At 46.6% G+C, this 19,765-nt stretch overlaps 2 protein-coding genes across 5 annotated transcripts in view; one reads left to right on the forward strand and one right to left on the reverse strand.

Annotated features, from left to right (window-relative positions):
• The window catches only part of LOC308060852 (tyrosine-protein phosphatase non-receptor type 11-like), a 58,092-nt gene extending 56,660 nt beyond the window's left edge, over positions 1–1,432 (forward strand). For all 4 annotated transcript variants that reach the window (XM_080380053.1, XM_080380052.1, XM_080380055.1 and 1 more), the window contains one exon: positions 3–1,432. The gene's annotated coding sequence lies outside the window, so the exon portion shown is untranslated. The remainder of the gene's footprint in view (positions 1–2) is intronic.
• On the reverse strand, positions 259–19,764 carry RNF223 (ring finger protein 223). The gene is made up of 3 exons (XM_080380093.1): positions 9,789–19,764; positions 4,866–9,014; positions 259–4,523 (listed from the first exon to the last, which is right to left on the reverse strand). Exons 2-3 carry the CDS (start codon positions 4,915–4,917, stop codon positions 3,676–3,678), a joined length of 900 nt encoding a protein of 299 aa, XP_080236219.1. The 5' UTR covers positions 4,918–9,014; positions 9,789–19,764; the 3' UTR covers positions 259–3,675.
• Position 19,765: the final 1 nt, after the last annotated feature.

A 19,765-nucleotide genomic window follows, 5' to 3' on the forward strand; every position in this document is an offset into this window, starting at 1 on the left:
AGGATTTACAGTGTTTACGTCCACCCTTCCCAAGTTCTGCAGTTGCAGACAATTTTTTTTGCCCATCTTGCCTTCCCCAAGCACCTTGGATTCAGCGAGGAAGAAGCTGACTGTAAGAAGCAAGCAGAGTCTGCGCCTAAGAACGTGCCTTGACCTAACTTATTCGTGAGAAGGATCTTCTCCCATTCTCCCCTGTATCAGTAGGTTGATATTTATGTGGAAGTGCCTCTGGACATTCATTAGGGCATCAAAGCTCAGTTTAATTTTTTTTTTTTTTAATTTAAGATTCTTATTTTTTACATACAAATTGTTAAAAGGAATGGAAAGAACTATTTGCTTAGGAGCTTTTCCAGGGTTGCCCACTTAGGGTGTTAGTAAAATGTTAGTACACTTCAATGTTTTCATTAGGTCAATCATTTCTAAGTGTTTTTAGACTAAATCCTGGAGTAACTTTGCTGCCTGTGAGTGTGAGAAATAGAGAGCACTGCCTGGACCCAGGTATTTGCACCTCTGTTCGTTCTCTTCTCACACTTCCTTTTGGCTGTACTGGTTCTAGATTTCTATGCAACCCTGCCAAAGCACACCGAGCAAGCCCTGCTGCTGTAGTACAGCAGACGCGTGTGTGTGCCTGGGAGTGCTAGCCGCTCTGCACGCGGGTTTCATAGCAGAACTGAGAGACAGAGGTGAGCATCTCCATCCTGGCTGTGTGGGTCTCAGCGCTGGGCTAAGTGAAATCTCACCTAACTGATGGGTGCTGAAGGGCAGGAAAGCAGCTGTGGCTGTGCGCTGTGCTTTTAGCCACCCCTAGCGAGTAACAGCCTCGAATACTAACTGAGCTGAACTTTTTGAGCTGGGCCCCTCTAAGCTTGATGCAGCTCTTGCATTACCTTGCTGCATGACCTCTTTTCTTTCTCCCTTGCAACTGTATGGCAAGTGTTGTGTCTGCTGAGTAAGGGTGTTGTAGGAGTGTTTGTGACTTGACCAGTGCTATGAAGATGAGCGTGTCACTGAGTGGAGTATTCCAGTTCTGGTCATAAGTCTTGACTTGTGACTGCCAGTGCTTCCTGCTGTTCCAGCCCTAAGGCCTGCAAATAGTCCTGCCAAAGAACCCCTTCCTGCAGGATCCACGTGTCTGGAAGTGTGCTCTGAGGGGAGCCTTGGGTCTGAGGGCCAGTGCCTGAACCTCCAGAGCATACGTGGGGCTGATGCTGGAGTCCTCCTCGGTCCCTGGCACAGGGTGGGCTCACTGCATGGTGGGGGTGTTAGTGCCTGGAGCGCCGGCTCCGAGTGTTGAGCAGAAGGGGTTGAACAAGAGCACAATGATGTACCTTGGCTGTATTTCCTGGCTGGTCTTCCTGGTCCCATGTCCCAGGGACAGGAGAACTGTTTATTTTTATTGCACTTTTAATAAATATTGAATATTCTCAAGGCAGGTGGTTTTGTTTTGGTGGGTTTTTTTTTTTTCCTGAAGTAGTTTACTTTTTGGGAAAGTGACTGGACAGTTGGTGCGGACAATGGGGCAGCCCCAGTGTGTCCCATCGCCAAACGCTGCTGCTCAGGGCCCCATTTTCACTTGCTTTGGCTCTTCCTTTTGGTTATGCACGAGTGAGAGGTTCAGCTGCCTTCCAGCTAAACCTTCAGCCTGTGTTCCCAAGCCCACAGTGAGAAGGGGAGGTGCAAAGGGACAGCCCCCCCAAGGATGCTGTGACAGACAATTGGGAGCAGTTGGAACTGTGGGAACATCTCTGTGGCCCAGTTGCCACCGTAACAATACATTTTATAGGCTGAAGATGTTATTTCCCGCTCCCCTGCCCTTAGGTCCCATCAGTGGGAGCTGAGTGGTAACGAAGGTGTGATGACAAAGCACTTCGTCTGCACTAGTGTCTGTTTGCTGGGCTTAGCCCCAAACGCACCTCGGGTAAAATGGAAGTCCCTTCTCTGCCTTAAGTCTTGGTGAGTCGCTTTTTCCAAGAGCACGTTTAAATTGGTCCTGTGAAGGTATCCCTTCAGTGGCAAGCACAGTGGAATGGACAGGGTGGTACAAGTGAGAATCCCTGTCAAGCCCGGTGACTTTGGCAGAAGTTGTTAAGAGTGCCTGGAGTAGTTTCTGCAGACACATGGCTGGTGCAGATAGTACCAGCCTGCAGCTGAACAACAAAGGTGTTGCAGATAAAGCGCACAGCGGCTTTCCACGGGAGTTTTGCATAGCAACAGACTGGAGTTACTTCTGCCATTGCTTCAGCCTTTTCTATTTCAAATTAGATTTCCTGAAAACGGAGACTGGAAGCAACTTTCATCCAGCTGGGAAGAAGCAAAAGATGAGCAGTCTTTGCAGCTTCTCATTTTTCAGGTCAGGTCAAATCAGGTAGACACAGAGGGAAGTTGCATCTGGGGCAGCACCGCCTAGATGGTAGTAAGTGTGGAGTTACAGGATAAAGCTGCCCATGTGTGCAGCATTGTACAACGCTGGGACAGCTGATGTACGACCCAGGGTACAGACATGCCACCTGCTGTGTAGCTACCATGATTTGGGAATGCAGCTGGACTCGGGGCTGCTAAGCGAACACCTCCAGCTGCAGGTAGGAAGGGAAATGTGGAGTAATTGCTACAAACTGACACCTTGCATTGTATAAAACCATAATTTAATACATACACATATGGTACTTACATAGAATGCCATCTTACATCCATGTGTTTGAATAGAAAACATTTAATTGTAAGCCACCGTCATCATGAAGACTTTTGTTAATCACTGTCAGAAGATCACTGGATCAAATAAAAATATAAGTGTAAGAACTGGCCTGTGTCTTAATACTGACACGTTAAGATTAGGAGGGTAAAGCTCTCAAAAGATGGAACATCTATCGTTGTGGTAACAGTTTGTCTGTGAGTATGAATTAAGTTCAGTGATGGTGTCACTCGAGGGGGTGGGGTGGTACCACTGTGTCAGTGTCCTAACAGTGCTCACCCCCTGCCTTCAAAATCGCTTTCCAGGTAGGGATGAGTGATTTTTAAGCGTCATCTTAGGGGAAAAATGGGTAGTCAGGCTGCTTTGTTCCGTTCAAAAGCTCACCAGAATAGCAGCACAGCCGGGAAGGGGGTAGCGGTGACAGACCCGGGCGTGTCAGCAGGAGGCAGCATTTGCACCGCCAGCACTGAATAATGCCCTGGAAAATGTTCCAGGCATGCGGAATGAGGATAATTTTCACCTGCTTATACGACTCTGACATGTCTTTACCCTCCAGTTCCCAGCTCCTCTTAGGAATAATCAGGTAGATCCTTCAGTTTGCAAAAATAGCCCTTTAATTCCCTGAGGGAGTTAGAGGAACGGCACCCAGTGTCACCTGGGGTCCATCCAAGGCAGCACACGGTGGGTGCCGGTGCCACTCGTGGCAAACCTCCGAGGAACCTGCCTGTTGCTTGGAAGGCTCCGTTTCTATGGAGAGCTTGGCAGCAGGATGCTGAGGCAGCTCCTTGGAGCATTCCTGGGCTGGAGACGGCTTGGCAGGCAAGTGTTTCGGCAGAACTCCTGGAGGAGGATGCGTGTGTTCAAGCGCAGGCACAGGGGGAGTGTGGGGAGTGGGCCACAGGGTCTGCCAGCAAACAAGGAACGTCCCTGGGGCATTGGTCCTGCCGGCCGCGCGTGCTGCAGGGAGGGAGCTGGCAGCCTCGCTGCTACTGGAAGGGGGGTTGTGTCACTGGTGGTGCCACTGTGGTGTGTTTAGGGGGAAGATACTCTGGCCTGCTCATTGCAACAGTCCTTGTGAAGCAGCGGAGGTTCCCTGTCTTCAGGGCACACTGGACTGGCCACAGAATGATGCAGAACAGGATGATGATCAACGCGGAGAGGAGGACGATGCGTTTCCAGTCATCGCACATGTCACAGCGGGACAGCCTCCCAGCTAACCCTGCCGGGGGGGCCTCCGGGCTTTCTGGCTTGCTCATGGCAACATCAATGGAGATACACGAGTCTGGATTCTCAGGGTCGTCAGAAGACTGACGGCAGCAGAGCTTGGTCCCTTCCATCCAGAGCACCTTCTCCTGCTGGAGCGCGGGAGGCAGCGTGGCGAGGAGCTCCCTGCTGGTCTCCAGTGCTGGGGCACCTTCCTGAGGGATGCTGGTCAGCTGCCTGCAGAAGGGGCAGGGGAGCTGGTCCTCTGGCTGGTTTGGGGGCAGCCCTGTGCTCAGGCGGGCCACGCACTCCAGGCAGAACACGTGGGAGCACTGGAGCAGCTTGGGCGTCTTGAAGGTATTGTCGTAGGTGTTGAAGCAAATGGAGCACTCAACAGGGGAGGTTGGCTTCGGAGATGTTGGGTTTGGAGACCCCGGCTTGTCAGTTGGGGACCTTGCCTTCCTCTTGCCATCTCCTGGGGAGGTGACAACGATGGGGCTGATGGGGATGGGGATTTCACTTGGAGATGCAGGGACTGGGCTGGTGGGGGAGTCTGGTGTGCTGGAGTGCCACAGCTGCGTGAAGCACGACATGACGGAGCCCGAGGAAATGAACAGAGCCCTGGGAGACTCTAGAAGAGAAGAAAACCACAGCCTTCATTTCAAACAATGTGAACACACCCATCACCAGGCCTGTGTGTAACCCCTTAAAAGGAACAAAGAGCAAGTTCGTGACTTCCACGGCATCCTGAGCCTGGAAGAGATCCCTGCTAGAGACGAGAATGACACAGGTAGCCTGTTTGAAGCTGCGTACCGAAGGTGAAGTTAAACATCCTGCAAAGAAGCAAGCAACCAGCAGAGATCCACCATCCAGCCAAAGCCTTTTCACCAGAACCCCCATGGGCTTATAGATGGGTGCAGTCTTTCCCCGTACATGCCTCCCTCTGGGCAGAAAAAACACAACAAAAACCTACCCCGGCTGGTGCTCGCCGAAACCTGAGCAGGGAGGAGAGCAGAAGACTCCATGAGGTCAAGCAGGGACCTCGCTATGGCAGTCTCCCAGTGTCTGGGAGGCACTCAGATATTATGGTGGCAGCATGAGCAAGGCCTAAGAGACAGATAACGCTGTTCAGTTGTGGAGGTGATGAGGGCGAGGTTAATCTTTCTTGATGTGCTCTGACAGAGCTTTGTGCCTTGAATCATGGTTCATGCCTGGCAGGCAGGCGAGGCACCACCCGGTGATGCTGCCTGGTTTAGTCTGTCCACAGCAGGGTCTCAACTCCCCCCCCATATCACAGGAGAACCCAAGGGAGGTGAGGAAACACCTTATCTTGCAAAGTTTATTTCATCCTCGACTCCAAGCAGCACAAGAAGCATTTCTGTCTTGTCACTGTGACACAGCAAGAAAAGCAACACTGGGGGAAATGGCCTTGGCGCCAGAGCAAGGGGAATTCTTTGCTGTTTCCTTGTTGCTCTGGTTTCCCTAGGGAAACACAGTTCCTCCCTGTCCTCGGCCCTGGAGCAGTGCCAGCACGGCCCAAGCCTTGCTGTGTGCTGCCATGTGCTCTCTGCTTTGTTGTGGTGTGCAGGCAGGAGCCTCGAGCTGAGCGGCTGATACGCCACTTCTAGCAAACCGGTTTACAATGTCTTTTCAGCAACCGAAGCGTTGCCCTGAACTCGAGTTATCCCTCGGCTAGACATGCAGCTTCGCATACATGCAGATATTCAGATATATACAACTTTTCAGCTATCAAGCACTTTTACCTGAAAGCAACTGTTCAGCTGGAGGAAATTCCCAGCGATGGCCCTGATGCTGTGTGCCTGGGGAACATTTTTGTAGCCTGTGTCACTGAACTAGCTAGGCTTGATTCTTTGTGTTGGGAGATTTACCGATGACAAGCCAGAAAGGTTCAGATTGCTGCTGTAATTATAGGTCTCCCATCACTCCAGCAGTGGCTCACCAGCATGACTAGAGACTCCACGTCTCAGCACAGAAAGCTAATTTGAGGTATCAGAAAGACTGCGTATTCCTCACATTGCACCAAAAAAGTCTCCATTATTTAAGAGTGAAGTATTCCCCCCACTGCCATCACAGCTAGCATTGCCGGAGCTGGAACCAACTTTAAGAACCTTCCTTCTTTTTCTTCCCTTATTCTAAACGAAGAAAATTTTGTGAAGCCTCTCCTCAAGTTAAATTTTCAGTCACAGGCTATCTGCACATTTCAGCAAGTTGTGATGGGTTTTTAAATTTTTTTAAATTTTTTTCTGGCTACAGATCACCGTGCATGTTTTAGCACAATCTGGCAGATGCTGATGAATTACAAATCCAGAGCCCAAGCTGGCACAGAGGTGAGGGAAAACCCCAGTTGTTTTGAGTTAGGTTGTTGTTTTTTTTTTTTACTAAATCTGTTTTGCAGAACTGCATTCCCTACGCCCAGTTCTTTGCAGTCCCTCAAGCTTCAAGTGTTTGTCAGAGACGATGAGCAGCAAAACCAGTGGCAACCTGGTAACCTCAGAAAGAGAGAGCCTTTGCTTGCGCAAACTGTAATTTCGTAACCTATATGAAAAAGCTGTCCTGTTGGGGTTTTTGCTAGTTTGTAACGTGACAGCTACAGCAACAGCAGTGCCGTGATAGTAAACTGGAGGAAGTTTACTCACAAAGGTTGCTTTTAAATAAAGATAAAAGATAGAAGCTTTTGCCCATGTTTTGCCTTTGCTACAGATGATCGTGACACTATAGATGCTTCTTAGTTTTAATAACTTTTGAGTCTACTTACTTTTATCAATATTTTGGTGTTACGAAGCACCTTGGTCAGACATGACACAGGTAGTTGACTTAAACTGGGAAGATACAAGGATCAGGGCACAGAGTCATGGGAAAGACAGTTTAAACTCACGCTGCACCGCACTGGACAGGTCAGCCTCTGCCCGCTGCTTGGGTCTTTTGGTGTGTTGCCGTAATGCTGATGCTCAGAAAGAAAAAATGGGTTTGGGCAGCAGCTAACGCAGGGACCAAGGTTTCTCTTGCACTCCTGCTGTACTACGAAATAAGAGCCGGCCACTAAAGCTGGAAAGCCCCAATGAAGACACGCAGTCTGGAATCTCAATAGAATTAGTTAGGGTCTGGGGGGTTTATTTGTTTGTTTTTCTATTGGCCCTTTTTTTTTTTTTTCTGCGCTACATGATCACATGATTTATTTATTTTTTTTAATATAAGACAATATCTTCAATTGTTCAGACCTGCACGGTCACACTGCATCCCCTCAGACCCTGCAGCTGTTTACCTCACTTTCCCAGCTCTTTACCTGGGCTTTCCAGAAACTTTGGGAACATCAGTAAATAACAAAACCATTCAGGAGAGACTTGTAAACTCAGATTTAAAACTAAGTACTTAAGTACTTTTCGCTTCTCAACAAGTCCTAGAAAACCTACTTCCACACCATAAAACCAGACAAACGAGAGTACGCAGTTAAGATAGTGGCCAAAACTGTTCTGTAGCATGATTCCCTAATGGTATCTTTAACTCAGAGAAACTGAATACCCAGCAAGTTAAGAGGTGTACAGCAGATTAAAGTCTATAAATACCTGTTCAAGTGCTGTTTAGGAGGAGAAAAGCATGTTCTGGGCTCTTGATTTCTACCCCTGAAGAGTCTTCTCTCCAGAGGATTGTCTTAGGCTCAGGGTCTTTTGTATTTATAAGCTGCCTCCTGGTATTCGAGCTCCCCGGTAGCTTCCCGACTCGCTTCCAAGCACACAGAAGGTCTGGCAATACAAGTAACCTCTAACAGCTCCCGGTGTGCAAGTGGCCCTGCCGCTGTAATTCAAGTGTCTTTTATACCCTCCTGTCTGGAGGTGACTTACCTGCTCCACCTGCCCTTCCCCATCACCACTGAATCACTGCCTGGGCTGCGCGCTCCCGCTCCGGCCGGTTTGTGACAAACAGGGCAGGCAGGAATGCTCCTGATAAGGGGCAGCGCTGCGGGACACCCGGAGCCTGCCCGAGGGAAGCGATGTAAGAAATGCTTGTTCCTTCATCTTCGCTGGACTGGGGAAGGCCACCTGCTTTCTGACCAATTCTCACAGTTCTTCGATGACCTTTGAGAGTTTTTTTAATCGCCCTTCATAATCTGGTCCGGCTGGGTCAGATGTACTGGCCATGTTTTCATGGGGCAGCAAACCTTCTGGAAGAAAATTTCAGGGCACCTAAAAAGGCAGATTCTCTTGTTTCTTCATGAAGGGCAAATAATTTGAAAGTGCCTTAGATTAACAGCAGAAACAAGATTCTGACAGTCAAATTTCTTGCGACTGGTTGAGAAAAAAAACCTGTTGCAACAGAAAAATCTGGTATAAGTTTGAAAGCCTGAAAGCAGTGCAAAAAAAGCAAAACAGACTTTTCAAACCAAAGTTAACCAAACCACTCTCTATGATCATATGTCTGCTTCAAGCTCCTATACAATTGTTCAAAATAATACTGTATGGCTTGTCACAGAGAAGGAATTTCATTCTTTGCAGCTTTCTGTAATAATTGCCATAGAGAAATATTATTTGATCTGCAAACCTTTTGTGGTTCAAAGGACATCGGTCCATGATCTGGAAAAAAGAAGCAACAAATTTACACTCACACGCAGATAAGGAAATAAGTGTGTGTACGTGGTGGTGCGGGAAGTAACAGGCAAACATTCAAGGTTTAGTCTCGTTCTTTTTTTATTGCAAGTACTGCTTTTCTTTGTTCGGTTCCTCAAAGAAACAACAACATGGTCTGTGGATTTTTTTCTGGGTGGTATCAGGAAGGCCTTTCCTAAAAAGTGGTTGAGAAACTTCACTCTAAAAACATATGGAACTGTATCCATCTTTTGGGACAGAGAAGTGTCTAAATCCCATAGACTTCAGTGGCAGTCAGATGCTTTGGCTTCCATGTTCTTCTACTTCAGCTCACACTGCTCAGTTCTAGTGAGCTGAAATCCCAAAGGAGGCTGTTAAGAATAAAAGAAGCATGTGGAAATCGCCAACATTTTAAATCAGTTTTAGGATTAAAAGTAGGGTTACCTGATCCTTCCACAGTTAGAAGGATCTGGGCTAGAGCATTGCTCCTCCAGTGGACTCATGATGAGCTCCATGGGTGACTAGAAGACAAAAACCTCAGTGGAGAAAGCAGGTCAAGACTAAAACTTTCCCAGCTCTGCATCTCGATGGTAGAGCTCCTTCAGCGGAGCATGCGTGTACCACAGGGACAGCAACCCACGCACTGGGCTGAGCGGGGTACCAGCCCACTGTGCTCCCCCAACTATTTATGTCGCTGTTTGGGGTGAGTGAGGCCAGGAGCAAACCCTGTCTACAGCTGACAAAGCAGGATGTTTGATGAATGGATGTAAATCAGATTTTTAAAAGTCTTGCTCGCTTAGTCACTTGCATAAGCACTTTGGTGAACTGGGCTCAAAATTAACAGCCTTTCAGTAACTTGCTGGGGTACGTTACATTCGGTAACACGCTGAGGAACAAAAGTCCTTGGCTTGGGTCTTGCTGGGACCCTTTCCCTGGTAGCCAGCGGAGCAATGCTGACTCACTTTGTGGTCATGCTCTGAAGGACAGAGGCGCATCTGAAGCCCTTTACCCACCGCTAAGGCCAGGATTGCTGCCTGCAGCGAGCAGGCTGCGGCGCTGCGGGGTGTCAGCCTCTGCGAGGTGCCACCAGCCTCAACGTGACTGCTGCAGGGAACGGGATGAGCCCAGCACAGAAGCTGAGCACCTGGGGCAAACTGGGCTGCCCCACACACGCCAGCACCCCACACACGCCAGCACCCCACACACGCCAGCACCCCACACACGCCAGCACCCCACACATGCCAGCATCCCACACACGCCACACGCTCCTCCCCCTGCGGGGATACACTGCGTACCCAAGGACCCAGCCTGCGGAGACCCAGCACCCTGCTGGGATGACGAGCAGGGCTTGGCTTCCAAAAGTGAGTGGGAGGCTTGCAGTTATTTTTATCTTCTGCTCAGAGGAATAGACTGAGCATGTCGGAGGCTGCAGCTGGTCGTGGGTGGATCCCAGAGGACTGGGAGCAATCACTTGTGGGAGCACACGCTTCATGTTTGTGCTTAAAGGAACAGTGGTGCTAAATAGAAGCAGTTACTTTATTAATACTGTTACTTCCTTGAACTTGTGTTACGCATGCACTCCTCGGGTGCTTCTCAGAGGTATTCTCTGTGTGCAGAAACTACTTGTTCTAAACTGATTTTTGCTAAACCACGCAGGAATGAAGATGATGTGACTGGAACACCGGGATGCGATGTAGGAGATATATTTCTCTGGTATAAGCACTGTGACCTTGAGTAAAATAATTTCCATTAATGACTTCTGTGGCTCCTTTCCTATATAAATAAATAATTAGGTGAATGAAATAGAAGTTCAGAAAAGGAATGTTAAGTCTTTGGTTTTTTGGTCATAGTCTTTGTCTGGATTGTGTGTTTAGATGGGAACCTGGGAGGGGTGGGTGTTGCCTGGTACATAGGGCTGGTCACAGTGGCTCCAGCCAGCGACCTGATGTAGGATCCCACCTGTATCGAAGCTTTCAGTTGTCAGACCCTCCCACCATCACCTCACCATATTTTACCAGCATCAGTAACCGTTGCCATCTCATCCGGGACTGTGGGTGAAGTGATGAGGTCTTCTAAAGGGTATGTATTCTTTTCAGGAGGATTATTTCTAACAGCAACTACCAACTGGTTGAGGACATGACCATTTAAAAACTTGCAAGCCAGGCTCCTTATTGTGAAGAGAAGCAAAGTATACCGCGAAGTAATAAAAACAGACTGCTGGTGATAGCTTTGGGCTCTTTCGTCGGCTTGTCTTTACCTCTACTGCCCAAGTATATAAGTCTTTTCATTCTCACTGTAATTAATCTCAGTAGATAAGCTAAAGCCACCAAATAAAGATGGGTGGAAAGAAAAAATCAAAATCGGAAATGACCAAGCAAGAGCAACAAGCTTCCTCTGATTTCTTTTTCCCTTCACCCAAGCCTGGTGAGTTTCTCGTTATTAGGTACCACTTAGAACATCTAGTGGTGATACCTTTTTGTTCATGTTTTGGATATTGTTTACTGCTCTGCTTTGTTGAGCTATATCCTAAAGCTATTTATAAAGCCTGGAGGGGATTCAGAAGGCCTTTTGTGCTGGAGAAACCCAAGGGAGACGTTGCTACAGAAGAACAAAAGTGTCAAGAGCCAAACTGCTTTGGACTCAGCCCTTGCAGGACAAAACTCCAGTGCAGGTAGTGTTACTCCTGCCTACAAAAGATGTGTCTAGTAGGTTCATGGAGCTGCGCCTTACTTTCAAGGGAAAAATACAGCTATGGGTTAGGACAGATGTGCTGGTTTTAACTGGGTGAGAACAAGCCTGTCTAAGCCAAACACCTTGTGCAACAGGGAACAGAAGTCTCTGCAGGGTTAAACGCTTACAGCAGGAGGATACGACTTAGACTATGTTTTCTGTTAGCTGACACATTCATGTGCCTGCTCCCAAACTACTGAAAACCAGTGAAAATATACAGGCACACCCCCACACACCCCCAGCGCCTGTGACTGCTGGCACAGGTCCTGCTCAAGTAGCTGAGCTCTCCACCTTGCACTGTTGCCTGCTCATCGGGTGCAGAAGAAGTGGTGAGACCCACTGCTGCCTGAGCTTTCCTGGCAAACAATTCTTTGGCCTCCAGCTAGCAGCACTTATTGGTTCTACAGCGTTCCTCAGAGTCAGGAGGCCTGATGCTCTATACAATTAATGCTCCAGGGTGGTAAACAGCACCATTAAGTGATGTTTCCCTAACTCATGGAGCTCTCTTATTTGTCTGGCTTCACGTGCAGCTGGCTGCCTAACCAGGGAAGGCTTATCATTGGGGCAGTGTTGCAGTTTGCACCTACAGCTAGACTGGGCTATTTAAATTCCAAAGTACGTATTATGTACTGTCAGGAAAGAGCCTTGGTGAGTCATCAGATAAGCTAGACGGGAACTCACCGTGGGATACTTTTAATGTAATTATATTTTATCCTTCTCTAACTGTTTCTATCAGACAATCTCAAGACACTTCACAGACATAGTGAACTGAGCCTTCCAGTAACTATCGAGGATATTATCTCATTTTACAGCTGGGGAGGTTTTGTGGCACACGGGAAGCCCAGTCAACACTGAGAAATGCTGTTGTGACCTCTGTGCAAGTGGCAATGCCTGGACAAGCCGTGCCCCTTACAGCGGCCGAGTCACTTGCCAGAGCAGAGGGATAAGACTTTAAACAGGTGGTGGAGTGGGAAACACCGTCAGAGTTGTGCATTACCAATAAATGTCCACTAAGGTAGCTTAATATAGATTTCGAGAAAAACTGCTTCTATTATATAAAGCCACTGGCTGTGCCCCTCCGGTGACTCCTGTCCTCTTAAGTGATGCCCACCTTTACTGACTAGTAAACCGTGTTTCTGGAATCGTGTGCCTCTGTAGTTTAATCTCATTCAAACACTGGGTCTACCTGGCACCTAACTGCACTGTTCTTCGCTTCCTGTAGTCACCAGGGAGCACCACGATTAGATAATCATTACAAGGTACAGGTGCAACATAGCAATTTTGCTGATACTATATAACTCATGTGACTATTACTGTTCAGTGGCTCGAGGCTGTGTGAGTCAGCCACTCACGGGTAGAGTCTCAAATAGCAAGAATAGCATCCATTCCCCAGACATAAGGTCAGGTCGTTTTTTCTAGTCCATTGTTTCTGAAGGAGTAAGTGAGTTGGAGCAATGGCCAAACCATGGTCTACAAATCATTGGTGATCCATGATATCATGCCCAGGAGACTGTTGGCTTTCCAAATGTCCATGCTGCTTCTACAGTGGCTGTAGAGGAGTTATAGAGGACTGTATGAAAAATTTATTTGTAAAAAAGTTGTAATGATTGTTAAAAACATAAAAAAAAGAAAAAAAAAAGGGGGAAGTGTAGTGGAATGAAGCTGGGTTAATTAGCATTGATAACATACAACTGTGGGTTGGCTTGGGGGGGTGGGTTGGCCGATGTAGATAAGGTGCAGGTGTGGCTGGTTAAGTTAAGTGGTTGAGAGCCAATGAAGGGGGAGCAGCCGAGGAAGAAGCAGAGAGAAGAGAGTGGGTCCTGGATGAGGTGAGACAAGGAGAAGGCAGCAGAGGGACTTTATCAAGAGTGTGCTGGATGAGATGGTAAAAGACCTTGTTGCCGCTTGATAGTTTGGAGAGTGCTGTGACAAGTGGCTTGCAAGGAAAGTTTGACATCAACAATCATGAACAGTGGCTCAAAGGAAGAGTAAATCAAACCAGAATTAAGGTCCTTGGAAGTATTCCGTGAGTGTGGCAGTTCTTTCAGTCAAGGTAACACCCACAATGTGACCTGTAAAAGGAATGGTCCTTGTTAAAGGGTCGATAGATGTTCCCAAGAACCGCAGTGCCAGCTCCTTCGCTGCTGTATGTGGCCCACGTGCAGCTGGAGCTGAGATGTACTGCATGCGTGGTGCTGCGTGGGAACCAAAGTAATTACTCTCCCAAAACACAAGGGGGATGCTCTTCCCATGGGCCAGTAAGGCAGCTGTTGTTGTTGCCAGCCCTAGAATAAGTTATCCAGGGGCAGCTGCAGTCATAGCCTGTTGCTGATGAGGGAGACTATCAGCAGGACTAGAGGAGATGGCAATAGAAGCAAGGTGAAGGGCAACGTTAACATGCTCTCACCAACACATTGATAATTGCTCTGATGATTGTCCCGCAGAGGTCATGTTCCGGCAGTGTTACTCATTTCCCGGCCCGGTGTGGTGACATGATGAACTTGGGAAATGGCCTGTGATGTCAGAGCTGAGGAGTGAATGTCTGCAGGCACATCTTGCTTCTCCTCTCCAGTGACTTCTCCTTCTGTCACAAGGCACCTGGCCTCTGCTGGCAACAGTCTCCCCTTCCACGAGTGAACAGGGTTCAGCTCAACTTGTGTCCGTACAGCATCCTAGCAGCAGAATAGATGCCTCAGCCCACAGTGTGGGTTGTTTGCACTCATCAGAGCACATCCAGGCAGGAAGGGGGTGTTGGGATGCTAATGCACCTGACCAGGGACGTTTTCTGACACCAGACCTGAATTCCAGCCCATGGCTCCCCATCAGATCACTACAAAAAGGATCTGGTGGTGGTGGTGGTGATGAGGGAGAGAGTTCTCTGTGACATCTGTGGTAAATGCTCATACCCTGAGAGCTCTCTACTAATCCTAATCTTTTCAGGTTATAAATAGTACGTTCTGAGTTGATCCCTTTTGCTTTCTTCACCCAGCAGGAGTCCACCAACTTGAGAAGGATCAGATGATTGACACACCTTCTTAGCACTCTCGCAGGACAAGTGTGACCCTAAGTTCTCTTTTTCATATTCTCCCTACCCTCAAGGATGACTCAGCAGTCTTCCTTCTCTTATCCCCACAGATATAACCCCCACAGTCCCTATGTATGACTGAGAAATCAATAAAGACACTTTTCCATGAAGCTCAGCAAAGCAAACAGACTGGTGGAGGTGGTACCTCTGTAACTTCCAGCTGCGGGAAGGTCACCACCACACCTTGGTCCCAGCAGCACTGTAGTGCTCCCGCACTGAGCAAGCACAGGACTCCACCTACTGTCTCCTTCCCTTTCCCATCCCAGAAGCCTAATTATCCTTGAGCCGTATCATAGTCCTAAAACTCTGCAGTGGGCAAATGCTTCTTACCTTCCTGCCCCACCCCGCACCTCCTGCCCCTTCCTCTAAAGCCCTTAGGGAGAAATCGGTCCTTCTTTGCCCTCTACCTACCCAACATAGAAATGATGGATGTGATGATTAAACTTAGGGCATGGCATTGTAGCTGTGCTTTTTAAACTCTGATCATTTTATATCCCTGCTTCATATATGATGTCTATATTTGCTTTGCATTCCTTGAGTTTCAGAAGTATTGATAGAGAAGTATTGAACTCCTCCAGACAGTGGTCGAATGTTTTTGCAAGTGTGATACTTCAGTTATGGCCAGTGCATAATAAGTCTAGTTCTTGTAATTATATCTGCAGTTGGATATTCATTTGTGTTACTAACATACACAGTTAATCATTCAACTGCTTAAGGGAGTACAGGATAATATCCCTGATGTGAGACTGGCTAGAAATACAGTAAGAAAAATTTCTTTGTGAGTTGTTCATGCTGAAGAGACCAATTTATACTTCAGTCTTAAAGAATGTGGCAGGACAAGAATGCAAAACATACCCTCATATGGATTTGTAAATACATTAGTAGATGCAGACATGTAAACTGAGTTCCAGCAAGATAAAGCAAAGTGAAAAGCAGTCAGTATTGGTGCAAGGGTAAAATGTCCTTCTAGTGCATCAGATAATTTATCACCATTACCCTTATATGGAGATATAAAAAGAACAAAAGGATGTTCTTTGTGTCTTCATAAAATTTTAATTTATAACTTCATCCCTGGGTCTGGTTCTGTCCCCAAACACTTTCAGACATGCAGATCTGAGCTGGAGAGACACTCTCATACTCGGCGTTCCAGCAAGAGACATCATTTCAGTTAATGATTCAAAGGGAAAGAGCAATCTTGAGTGATGTCCTTTTAATATATTTCTACTGTTTTCCATATACATATTTATTATGCTATTTTAGCAAAGTAGGACACTGAAGGCCTTCGCAGCTCTCGCCTCGAGCTCCAAGTCACTTGGTGTTCACTCTAGGGACCCGCAGAGTCACAAAAGCTGCCATATCGTAAGTGTGCAACTAGAGAGAACAAAACTAGGGGATAACTCACCAGATCCTCAGCGGATACAAGCGGGTTTTACACTGGGCCACTCTGGAGTTCCCCAGTGTGCTCACAGTCACTGAGGATCCAAGGTCCAGAGGAATAAGCAGCCTGGCACTCAAGCAGCCTTGGCGTCTCCCGGGGCAGCTCTCCTGCCTTCAGTGCACGTAGGCACGCATGTGTACAGTTGCACAGGTAAATGCTGCTCTCATTCTGTTTACGTCATCCTGCCATGGTCTTTACACACTGCATGCTCTAAATGATATGCCCTGTATCCTTTGTGCAGCACTTTGCACAGCACAGAGCACTGGCGCCTTTCAGTTCCAGTGTAACAACAATATTCCAGCGCAATTACTGGGCAGGAACTCTGTCCAGCCATGGGCTGTCTGTCCCAGCATGGCAGAAGGAAGAACTTGGAAGAGGGCTGTGGGATTTGGCCCTCTGCAAATAATGAAAGGCAGAATCCTTTACGCATGTGATAAAACACAGAGGAACATTACAATATTTGTATTCACAGTGCAATCCATTTTCCATCTGTTAATACAGATACTAAATCTAGTTTACATATAAAATACAAATGTTTGTGGGTTGTTTTATGCTCACTTCCTTCAAGCTTAACCTTATGCTAAACAACAACTACTTACAGTGAGTTCAGTGGGAAATGAGGATGCTCAGCAGCTCCCAGGAACAGACCTTTGGCTCTCAAAAATTCAGCATTGCGCCTTGCCACTCATCCTGAGTAAAAAACTCCAACAGAAGAAGGAAATCTTTTGAAGCTGAAATATAATTGCTGCATATTCTCCATAGAAATCCTCCATCTAGTTAGCAGGATGAAAGACTAAGTTCTAGATTGTGGATCTGAGGTAGCAACCCCCCCGAGACCTGATTCTGAATTCCGTTTTCAAGGATGTCATATGGATTTACATGCCTCAAGATGCTACATGAACTGCATGCCTTAGAGATTCCTCCTATCACTACTCCATCTCTGCGAAATACATTAGTGAAGATATTTAAGCCCTCTGGCTTAGCTGTGGACCTTTTGTGAAAGAAAAATATCTGAACAGATATAGTGATTGAACTTATGGCAGGAAAGGACTGGCATCCAGCCTTCCCATAATTGCAAATTTGTGTTGCAGGCTGCCCATCCCTTTGTCTGGACCTTCGCCCAGGTACAGTATCACCCAAGCAACATCCCCCTGAAAGGTCAACAGCTGGATTTAGTTAGTCCTCAAGTAAATAGTCCTCACTGATCAGAACATCAAGTGAGAGAAGAGCTTCTCTGCAGGGACTTTGATGTAATTTTAACGTACCTAATGCAGACAGTCAGTATTTTAGCAAGGGATATGATATGTACAGCTAAACTGTGTACCAATTTGCTTTTCCAAAGTGCAATCTTAAATGTTTGTACGATCAACATGGAATAAATAATTAAGTTTCTCTAATCCTTCTTGCCATTCTTGCTAATGATCAATATGATATGATTTTTTTGAAGAGTATTAAGCTTCTCTGGGTCCCCTGAGTGCCTTTCTTTTCCACATCTTGTGCCTCCTGACCTGTGAACAGCCTAAGTTAGGCTTAAAAAAAATATTGGTTGCGATGCAGGTGTCAGGAGGGGACAGGTCTCTGTGTTATAAAAGGGCCTTTGATCAAAACTGACATCAGGGAAACAGAGATGAGGAAAAAACCTAGGAAGAACTCAGTGAACCATGACAGTGGTGACAAAAATGGAGAAGAAAACAAATAAAGCACATGCCTACTGCTTTGCAGATTTGTGAGATGCACTACAATTCATTGGTTCTGTGTGTCTTCAGATCTGTGGTATAACAAATGTCTCAGTCCTCCATGTCATGTGTAACACTTGAAAGTGTGGCTCCAGTGCTAAAGGGGTTGGTTCATGCCTCCAGGACTCGTCCTGTGATGGACACACTGGCCAGGCTGAATGACTGCTTTATGAGCACTGTTCAGTCCATTGGGTACCTCTTCACATAGGTAAGGAGACACAAAATTTTAAAAAGCTCTAGAACCTGTTGCTGTTCTTTCTCTTCCTTGTCCTGAAAATGATTGGGATAACATTAGATGGCAACTTTTTGAGTTGCAACTTCGATTAAACCTCATATTTCAAATGATCACCCAAATGCAAACTGCTATATCAATGACTATTCCTATTAACTTCATGGCACTCTCTTTACAGAAGGAAAGTTAAATACTCACAGGTCTGGCATCTCTGAAGGGCTTGGGAATCTTGGGGCTTCAGTTTCTCGAACATAAGGAAGATTTGTCTTTCCATTTCTTGCTTTTTTGCTATTTTCTAAAAGCAAGACTTCTACAACAAAATACATTGTAACAAGTTTTAGCTGTATACTTTTCATTTTGTGCATCATTCATACTTACTTTAAATGTTCTTGAAATAGCTCGAATGACAAACAGCTGCCTCTCTTACCCACCAATACCTACTCCTTTCATGTTTCAAGTGCAGTGCAATCACAGTGCCGAGTTGATGGGAGAATTATAGTCCTGGAAACAGTCTGCAATATCACGAAAATAGTATCTTGTTGCCTGATCAGTGGGATAGATGGTGCTGCACCACTTACAAATGGTGTCACTTCAGAAAAAGATAGATGAAGCATTTATAGAAGACAGGCCATCTCCATGGTCTTTCTTTAAAATAGGGAACATCCTACTTAGTCTTATTATTAGCAACAAGAAGAGCGCGCAGCAGTTTGTATTTTTGTAACTGTGGTGAGCTATAAGACCCACAGAAAGCCTTGGCTTGTCCCTGCAGTATTTACAGTGAAAGAGAAAAGAGAAGCTGTGCAATGCATAAGCTGTGAGCTCAAACATGACGGGATCCAAGCATCTTGTGTGTAGGACATTCCTTTTTGTATGGAGAACTTTATCAGAGATTTTGATCCCATGCTCACCACCCCAAAGCACCCACCCCCAGGAAACAAAAATACAACTCTCTTCATTCTGCTTTTTTGTTTATGACAAGACGTGGCTGGCTGTAAGAGAGCTTTTTAAACCTACGCTGTTGACTGTGTGCTGAGGCAGTTTTAAACTACTACAGCCCTAAAGATGTCATTCTGAGCACGGTAGCCTCCAGCAAGCGGCAGATCACAAGTGTGATATTCTAGCATAGTACGGTATGGATTTTACAGCTGTAAGTGGGTGTCTGGAAAACTGCTCATTCCTCTGCTCATGTCCCGTGTCCGCAAGGATGTCCATTACGTGCTGGCTTTCCAGCTCTGGATAGACACACACTGCCTCATCTCTCCCGTGCCCCCAGGTGATGGGGAAGGAGAAGCAGGCTGGTTTAGGGGTCTGGGTTCCCAGCACTCCTGATGGCTGTATTGGTGCACCGTGTAGGACAGGAACAGGCAGCTGGCAGAACCTCTACCTGGTACCAGTGCCCGCCAGACCCCGTGGAGCCCCTGTGGAGCTATGGCCTTGGGCACCAAAGAGCTTGTCAGAGCCATGATTAGAACATATCTTCCCCATCACTCATCCCATCCTCAGATCTTCAGACAAAATGCTAAAAGTTACACTAGGGTGAGCATTCAGTTTTATTCTCTGAAGGGTTAAACATGCATTTCCATGAACCGGCAGACGAATGCCTTAATTTTTTATTGCATTATACTGATTGACATATTTGTGTTTATGCTTTTCCCCGGGTCTAGTTATTTACTTTTCCTTGTAGAATCTTTATCAACATTCAGTTACTCATACAACATTTTGTTTATTTTACTTATTCGTATTTACTGTGGACAAAGTAGTAATTAAATACTGCTGCATGTGGAGATGACATGCTTCTGGACCCAGAAAACTGGAGGTATGGAATGAGAGATTTAATAGCTGTTAAACAAAAACGAAGGGGGGAAAAGAGAGAAATCATTTTATCTTTTGCTTAATATAAGGCAAGCATAAAGTTAAAAATATTCCAGGTGAGAGATCTGATTTGCAAGCTCCCGCAGGTGTGCCCATTGAGTAGGTGTTAATTCGGGAGGACTGGAGGAGTATAGATAGGCAAGCCCAATGCTAGGGAGGATTTTTTTCTTCTTGGGGTG

The sequence above is a fragment of the Falco punctatus genome, assembly GCF_963210335.1.
Source record: "Falco punctatus genome assembly, chromosome: 3".
In the NCBI taxonomy this organism is placed as follows: domain Eukaryota; kingdom Metazoa; phylum Chordata; class Aves; order Falconiformes; family Falconidae; genus Falco; species Falco punctatus.